An 8,565-nucleotide genomic window follows, 5' to 3' on the forward strand; every position below is an offset into this window, starting at 1 on the left:
ACCTCAACATGGCTCAAAATGCACATCATGCATATTGCACAACAAGGTTCCAAGACTTGGGTGACCAACTTCATAACGTTCATGACCTCTTCTCCAATGTCTACAACAGAGACAACCCTAGGAATGAGTGAAGGGTGTGGCTCATAGGTCATGCATTTCATTTTCGGCTGCATTTTGTGTGTCTGTTGTCTGTTCCAGTATTTTAGTTGGTTATTTTCTCATTTCAGTCGACTGATCATATTAGTTTTTAGCTTCATGATGTATCTGCATTTCTGTTTCTGGTTTGGTGTGTTTGTATTCGTGCCAGGTGCCCTGGTACACCTCTATGTTAATGCTTTAATGAAAATTTTCATCTTTCCAAATTGATCTATGCATTTACTTTCATTTGATGAATCCAAAGGGGGAGAAAAATGAGTTAAAATGAGTAAAAGTGTGTTAGATTTGGAAAACTTGAAATAAATCTATTGGAATCATATAATACTGCAAACTTAATCTAAATATTGAAGTTAAATCATATTATTAGTGATAGGGGGAGCATATGCACATGTGATATGTATGTGTGCTTGTGTGCTTTTGCTTGATTGTATATTTGGAATCTTTGTATTTTGTTTGCAAAAGCTTTTTCAAGTTTCTCTATGGATCTTAGCTCATCAATTCAACTTGAGGGTGTTGGCTTCATCAATTTAGGGGGAGATTGTTGGCACAAGCAAGCTTGAAGCAAAGAATTGATAAAGCCATGTGCATGAAGATCTTAAGTGCTTGATGAAGATTGATGAAGATCCTTTTGAAGATTAAGTTTTAGTGTGTTAAATCTGTATATAACATGTTAAATGTAATGTGTTAGTGTTATACATTGTTGATAGGCTATATGGCATATGTTAGATGTCTTGTGTGCCTTAATGTGTCTCTTTTAATCTGTTAAAATGGGTTTTAACAGGTTAAAAGGCTTGTTGTATATAGTTTCTGGTATGAATGCATTCAGTCGGTTAAATTATTTTTCAATCGATTGATTTCACTTAAGTCAATCAACTGTTTTCACTTAAACCAGACTATATAAGCTGTGTTTTCGCGAGCAGAGGTGCAAATCTGAGTTTTTCTGAATGAAATCGTGTCATTCATCTCTGGGAAGCGTTCTCTCTCTGTAATACACAGCTGCAACTCGTGTTTGAAGATCTTGGTTGATCTTGTAGGCATTTTGGCTTGTGAGTAGCTTGAAGAACACATGTATGGTGTGCTAGGGACAACCACCATCAGGTTTGGATGTTCTTGTGCCTCTGGATGGTTTGCCTGATGTGATTTCAAGTCTGTAAGTGTGATTCTTGTAGGTCGAGGTTCTAGATTTGTGTGGGAGTCAAAAGTCTTGTGTGCTTTGTGTTCAAAAGTTTAATCTTGGTGTTTGATTTGTAAAACTTTTGAACTGGAAAACTGGATATAGCTTTGCGATTGAGTGAACCAGTATAAAAACAATTGTGCATTCTTCTTTCCCTCATCTCCCTCTCTTTAAAACTCTTAAAAAACTCAAGAAAACCAAGCAATTTGATCTTTGGTGTGATTCAATGTGTTCTTGTGTAATCTGAGGCTTTGTACTTGTTATAAATACTGATCGGAACATGTCTTGTATGTAAAAGATTGTTATTTGAGTTGAATTCGCGAATTCTGCATTCTGCATAATTCTCCAGTATTTTAGCCGACTGATTTGTCTTTTTAATCGATTGTTTCATAGCATCTTGTCGTTTACGGTGTACAAGGGGTTTCCTTCGTACAGAGTAAGCAGCTTGCTAGTTGTTGGTAGGGATGTCAACGGGCGAGTAGGGTACGTGTAGTAGCTCTCTTGTACCCTACCCGTTGGATAAATATCTGTCTCGTACCCATACCTATATCCGTGCAGATATCCGTTATGCGGGTACCCGCATATTTTTTTAATATCCACGGGTACCCATGGGTATTTACATAAAGAAATATTTAATATTTAATAGCAAATTTTAACTATAAATTCAAATAAAAATACAATGCATAACATTTATAAATTTCAAACAAAGTGCAAATAACTCATTTAAATAGTTTTGAATGATAGTTTACAAATAAATGAAGATTGTTTAAAACCAATTGATAAAAAATAACTCATTCAAAATCAATGTGTTAATATTTTAATCATTTTTTAATTTTTTTAATTTAAATTAGAGTATAATAGGTACGAATATCCACGATTACAAATACTACGATACTCGTACTCGTCCCATTAACATGCGGGTATAAAAAATACCCGTACTCGTTACCCGCGAGTATCTATTTTCAATATCCATTTCCTATCCATTACGGGTTTTATCCACGAATACCTGCGAGTACGGATTTTATTGACATCCCTAGTTGTTGGTAGCCGCTTACTACTATGTAATGAAGGATTCCTTAATATAGAATAAGCAACTAGTGAGTTTATATGGGCGTTTACAATGTATTATTATACTTGGTTTGTGATATGGTTGGGACAATAAGTGATAATATTGTATCATTATGAATCAAGATAATCAATTTATTAAATATATCTATCATCATGACAGAAAATTCATTAATAAATAGCTAATAATTATTATAAATGACATCATTTATCAATAAAATCATATTAATTATCATAATTGATCATTTCAAGTTAATAATAAACTATTGTGTGTTTTTTATCAGCTTAAAATTTTAAAAATAAACAGAGTTGTGAAATAAGATTTCAACAATAATAAGCTTACCTCAATAACTAAAAAAATCCATTTAAGTTAAAGTATGATTCACACTGATTCATGAAAACAATATTACATAAAAATACGTATATCTATCTATCAGCAAAACAATGTTGTATATATATTGAGGATCAACATCATTTACTTCAAGTTATTAGTTTTTTACAATATTATGTTTTTGACATAATTTCAAAATAAATTAATTTTAATTAGTCTCATGTCATATAAGAGTTAAGTTTATAACGGTTGAAATATATAATTTTTTCTCTATTTTTTTTAAATATGTTCTAAAAACAAAATCGTAAATCATGAAGGAATTCCAAATTCTGAAAGATAGAATACTTAGTAATTGACTTATCTCAATAAACTTAAACCCTTTTCAGATAAAAAACATTTTAAATATTGCTTCTTGAATTCCAAACTTCAAAAGAAATAATACAGACCGCATCAAACAAATTAACATAAAAAAAAAATCAATCGAGAGAATTCACTTATTAATGATGATAAAGTAATAACTCCTTTATAATTCATTAAAATTTGATGGGACTAATTATAAAATCTAAAAGGGTGTTTATAAAATCCAAGTGTTCGACTAATATAATGTTATGTTATTTTTGGTGTATATGAAAAATAATTTCTTTTAATTTTGAATCGAATTTTTTTGTACTATTAATACTATTTATGGTGATGACATGAAAATGTAAACTCAAAATCAAATTTATTATAGTATAGAGATGAACCAACAGAAAGAAGGCAAGTGTCCCATTACATTTTTGGTATGAAACATCGAAAAAGAATCATTAACACACAAACACACAACAGACACATTAATACGAATTTCTACAAAAATAATAAATAAAAATGTAAACAGAAGCCGAAACCAGGCTAGGCTCACCCTTACCCTCTCCTCTATGCTCCATATAAGCCCATCACATTCACATACTCCAACCCACTCTCTCTCTCTTTCTCTCTCTAAGCTCTGACCCCAATTTCTGTGGCGGCTCTCTCTCTACTTATTCTCTTCTCAGATTGAGATTTGGATCCATCTTCTTCTCCTTTCTGTCTCTGATTTGATCTTTTCCTTCCTCTTCGTCTTTTTTTTCATCCGGTTGGGTTGGGGTCTTTAACTTCAACTTCAACGACAGCTATGGTTACCCCACAGCCACAGCTTCAGGTTCAGCCTCAACAGCCCGCACCCTCTTCGCAAGATGAGGCCTTGAAGAGGAACACCGATTGTGTCTACTTCCTTGCATCTCCTTTGACATGCAAAAAGGTTCTTTCTACCACTTTCTTTTTGATTTTTTTTTATAGGAAAGAGGGAGGAAAATCCCCTTTTTTCCGCTTTCGGAATTCTGTGCTTTAGGGTTTTCAGATTCGTCTGTTTCTGCAAATACTTTTGGTGCTTGTTTATTTTCAATGGGAAAATCGAATTTTGTGGAGAAGGGGTTGTGGAAGTCTGTGTATGAATTACCGAATTTTCAAAATTGGGGATAGCGATAGGGAATTTGATGGATAGGGAGGGTTTTGTTTTACTTTTTTTTTCGGATTGCGTTTTTTGATGTATATTTTTGTGAAACTGTTATTATTGATCGTTGTTTACTAATTTGATCTTTTTTGGCTTTATTTTATTGTGTTTTTTTACCCCTTTCTCTGTTATTTGTTAAGGTGAGGGAAATGAGGGAGAACAGGGTTCTTGAACCCTATTACGATTGGATATGATATTATTTTTTTTTAATTTTATTTAATTAGGTCAATCGTGTGGATCCCGCTGAAAAAACACAAGGTTGGATCAATCAAGTTTAGGCTTTTTTTGGATGGTTTAAAGTGTTATTCAATGTCTTCTGGTTGTTTCTGAAAGAAAAGCAAGAAATTTGCATAATGAATGAACTTCCATTAAAATCAAATGTTTAACAAACTGCTACTACGTGGTGGCAAGAGCGTATACGAGTCATGTTGGTCGATTAGGCTCAATAGTGTTCTGTTAGCAAGATCTGGGATGTCTACTACTGTTGCTGGCACTGTTTTTGCATAATCCTTGAAGATGTTACTGTTATCATCAAACAAACTTCAACATTTTACTTGAAATTTGATATTTGTTTCCATAGTTTTTCTGTCAAATGCGAGTACGTGTTTGCTTAGTTCTTCTAAATGTGTCATGCCATCTCTTCTTGGTAAACAAATCAAGTATTTTACTGTGATCCTGTTCTTTTGTGCCGTACTATTCAAGTATTTTGCTACCTCGCAGCTTTTAGTTTTTAGCTCAGTGCATATAAAGTATTGTAATGTGATGCTGCTTGTTTTTTTTTTTTGGTCGTGAGTATACTACTGTATGTAGCATTGCAACTGTCCGATTTATGCTTTTTGCAAATCCGAAAGAGCAAGTATTGGTTATGAAGAACGTGAGGCTGTCTTCTCATCTAAACATTTGAACTCTGGATTTTGTTGCTGGCATCATTTTGATTTGTTTTCCTTTTGTTGGAACAGGGAAATGAATGCGAGTACCGCCATAGTGAGTATGCACGCGTTAATCCTAGGGATTGTCGTTATTGGTTGAGTGGCAATTGTTTGAATCCCAAATGTTCATTTCGTCATCCGGTGAGAGTCTCTATTTATGAAAACCAAATTTTGTATTTTCATGTCAATTTTTGGCCTACTTATCTATTTTCCTCTGTTATTGTCTTATAGTGTGGACTTTGCTAACTGCATTTTGTTTTTGCATTCAGCCTCTTGATGGCTTGTTAGGAACTCAGGCAGCAACAGCTGGTGGACCATCGGTATCTGCACCCCCATCACAGATTCCAACAGCATCTGCAACACATTCACCTTATAATTCCACTAAACAAGCTGTCCCTTGCTTTTTCTTCCAAAAGGGGCTTTGCTTAAAAGGTGACAGGTGTGCCTTTATGCATGGACCTCCTGCTCCTAGCACTGGTAATAAAGTAGCTGCTCAGGTTCCAGTTACCAGCCAAGGAGCCGAGAATCCAGGTTTTAAGAAGCCTTTTGGAACCAATGAAAAGTATACTCAGGAAAGGAAAACTTCCCAAGGAAATGTTGCAAACTCAGGTGGTGGACCTGAACCTAAACCTGCCCCAAAAATTGAATCTGCTCCTAAAAGAAATATGTTTGAATTGGAGAAGGAAATGGTACCACCCTCTGTAGGATTTGATAGTGAGGCTTCTAGATTTAAGACCAGTTCTCCACCAGTAACCAATGGCCCTACTGTAGTCCGGTCAAACCGTCTGCATCAAGCTCGCGTGCCAGATGATCACAATTTCCACAGTGGTAAGGACAGTGACGAATTTCTCAGAGAATCGTCTCCTGGGTTTGATGTCCTCGTAGCTGATGAACTTAGGAATTCTGATTACTACCATGGGGAAGACGAATTTGGTAAAGCAAGAGGTCCAGATGAAAGGAACTTAGACTCTTTGAATGAATATGATTTAGGGCATTCTGGTGAATATGGTTTAGCAGCTGATATTGATCGGGAAAGATTTCGTGTGTCCCAAGGTTATGAGTCATATGATCACATGCAGGAACCATATGTTTGGGAGCAGCACAGGAAGGCTTCAGCCCATTTAGACAGAAGGACTCGCCGCAGATCTGGCAGTCCTGAAAATGCTGAGGTCTCAGATCTCCGACATCAATTATCCAAGCGCAGAAAGGGCAATGGTTTGAAATCTGTTGTCAGTCATGATTATGCCCTTGAGGGTCATGGTGAAGAACAAAGTCATCGATCTTTCTCTAGGAAGGACTCACTCCAGTTACCTCTGAATGAGAGCTCCCTCGGTAATCGCTTCCGTGGCAGAATAAAACTTCCAACAAATGGTGGTGCTGATCAGCTAGAGAGGGATGACAGAGGGAGAGTTAGAGGCAGGTTGTTGTCTGGAAGGTTGCAAGCCACTCAGCAGGGAAGGGTCCATGATAGAATGCGAGGAAGGTTGCAAGATGATGAGAGGAGAAACTCGAAGGAACGAATAATGGGGAGAGAAGTGATAGGTGGTGGTAGGAGTGATTTTGCTGGGCCAAAAAGTCTGGCAGAGCTTAAAAATGGGAGGAACCCTGAAAATAGGGAGCCACAACCCCTGCGAAGGAGAGGAACTTTAAGAGATGATCACCCACAATCTGAAGATGATCTTCAGTTTGATGGTCCAAAGCCTCTCAGTGAAATTTTGAAGGAGAAGAAAAGAGGAGGAGCTGGAGGCAGAGGTGATGCAGACTCGGGCAATGGCAAGTCATCTGGTATTAAAAATGAAAAAGTTATCAATGGCTCAGATCCTACCCCAGTCACTAACACACAAAACGGTGTGCTGTCTGAGACCAAGGAATACGTCAACAATCAAAATAACGAAGAGTCCAAGGTTGAGATCACTGATGCAGTTGGAGGAGAGACTGATGCAACTGATGGTCAATACGAGGAGGGAATGTACGATGAAGCTGGTGAAGATCAGTATTACGAAGGTGATGATCAGAGAGAAGGAGATTATGAGTATGAACAAGGTGATGAGGGTTACTACGAGTATGAACAAGGTGAAGAGGGTGAAAATCAGGAGGAAGAGTACATTGAAGAAGAAGATGGAGATGATTTTGCTAAGAAGATTGGTGTCATTCATTCATAATTATGGAAAATCTGTGAAACAAGGGAACGTGTCCTACTCTCTGACTGGGCAGCATTTCTGCTTAAAATTTGGTTGTAGAACTCAGAACAGCTATCACTATCAGTTTGTTTTCTTGTATTAATTAGTCCTTTTTTCTTTTACTGTATTTTCATCAAATTTAATGGATATTTTTATGTGATCAGTGGGGCATTTTGCTGTGCTCTCCGCATATAAATCTCATGCAGAGTGGTGCAGGCCTTTAACCTTAGAAAGTTAATAACATTTGCATTCACGTGCTACTTTTATCTTATACTTTAATTCATCTGCTCCATTAGCGCGGTAGAAATCATTGCTTACTTCTTTATACTCTTCAATTAAATTTCTTAGCCCATCTCCAATGTAAGAGTAGTATATCACAATGTCTTAATTGTAGATTTTCGTAAATTATATTATTTGTTTTCTTTTTTAAACTTTGTTTCATATATATCTATATATATATATATATATGTATATATATATATATATATATATATATATATATATATATATATTATGATCCAGAATCTTGAGATACAATGTTTTAAATTGTCATAATATTATGTTTCAATAAGACTTTTTTTATAAACCTCGGATATAGGCTATCTTGAAACAACTTTTTTGAGTTAAGGTGGATCCAATGGGTGCTTGGTGGCTTTATTGTTAAGTTCACAAAACCAAAGTTTAAGATCATTTTTATTAAATTTGATGGGCAAAATAAATAACCGATTAACTAGACAACTGGGTATAATGTTGTTTTCATTGAAGTGAACAATTTAGCGTTTGGTAAACATCCTGCATATTAGTATTGTTTCTACAAACATGTAAAAAATATATATTAATTGTTAGATTTGTTCTTTGATTTCATTTTCAACCGCGAAAATATTCTCAAGATTAAGAAGATTATTTCTATTAAAAAGTAAATTCTTTGTTGATTTTTTTTCAAATTAACATTATAACATAATTAAGGTATAATCATATTTAATTACTTATTATAGATAAATCAGATCATTATAGGAAAGTGATAATCAATTATTTGAAATGATGTGATTTTTATTATGTTGTTTTTCTTTGTGTTTAAATGTTTCTATCATTTTCTTATAATATTTTTTTTATTATCCGGTTTTATTATTATTGTTACATTATTCTTAACGCTTCCATAACATAACATAATCTTCATAAATAATCTTGATCGTAATTGCTAT

The 8,565-nt window shown here is 34.8% G+C and overlaps 1 protein-coding gene across 2 annotated transcripts; it reads left to right on the top strand.

The window, feature by feature from the left end:
- The first annotated feature begins 3,637 nt into the window (after positions 1-3,637).
- On the top strand, positions 3,638-7,623 carry LOC114177459 (CCCH-type zinc finger family protein). Of its 2 annotated transcripts, none has more exons than XM_028062804.2 (3): positions 3,638-4,002; positions 5,214-5,324; positions 5,453-7,623. In XM_028062804.2, exons 1-3 carry the CDS (start codon positions 3,877-3,879, stop codon positions 7,343-7,345), a joined length of 2,130 nt encoding a protein of 709 aa, XP_027918605.2. In that variant the 5' UTR covers positions 3,638-3,876; the 3' UTR covers positions 7,346-7,623. The 2 variants fall into 2 exon arrangements, with proteins under 2 accessions (XP_027918605.2, XP_027918606.2); XM_028062805.2 differs by lacking the exon at positions 3,638-4,002 and adding an exon at positions 4,946-5,128.
- The last annotated feature ends 942 nt before the right edge of the window (positions 7,624-8,565 follow it).

Source organism: Vigna unguiculata, chromosome 3 (genome assembly GCF_037176805.1).
Source record: "Vigna unguiculata cultivar grain cowpea cultivar isolate G323 ecotype 2 chromosome 3, ASM3717680v1, whole genome shotgun sequence".
Classification (NCBI taxonomy): domain Eukaryota; kingdom Viridiplantae; phylum Streptophyta; class Magnoliopsida; order Fabales; family Fabaceae; genus Vigna; species Vigna unguiculata.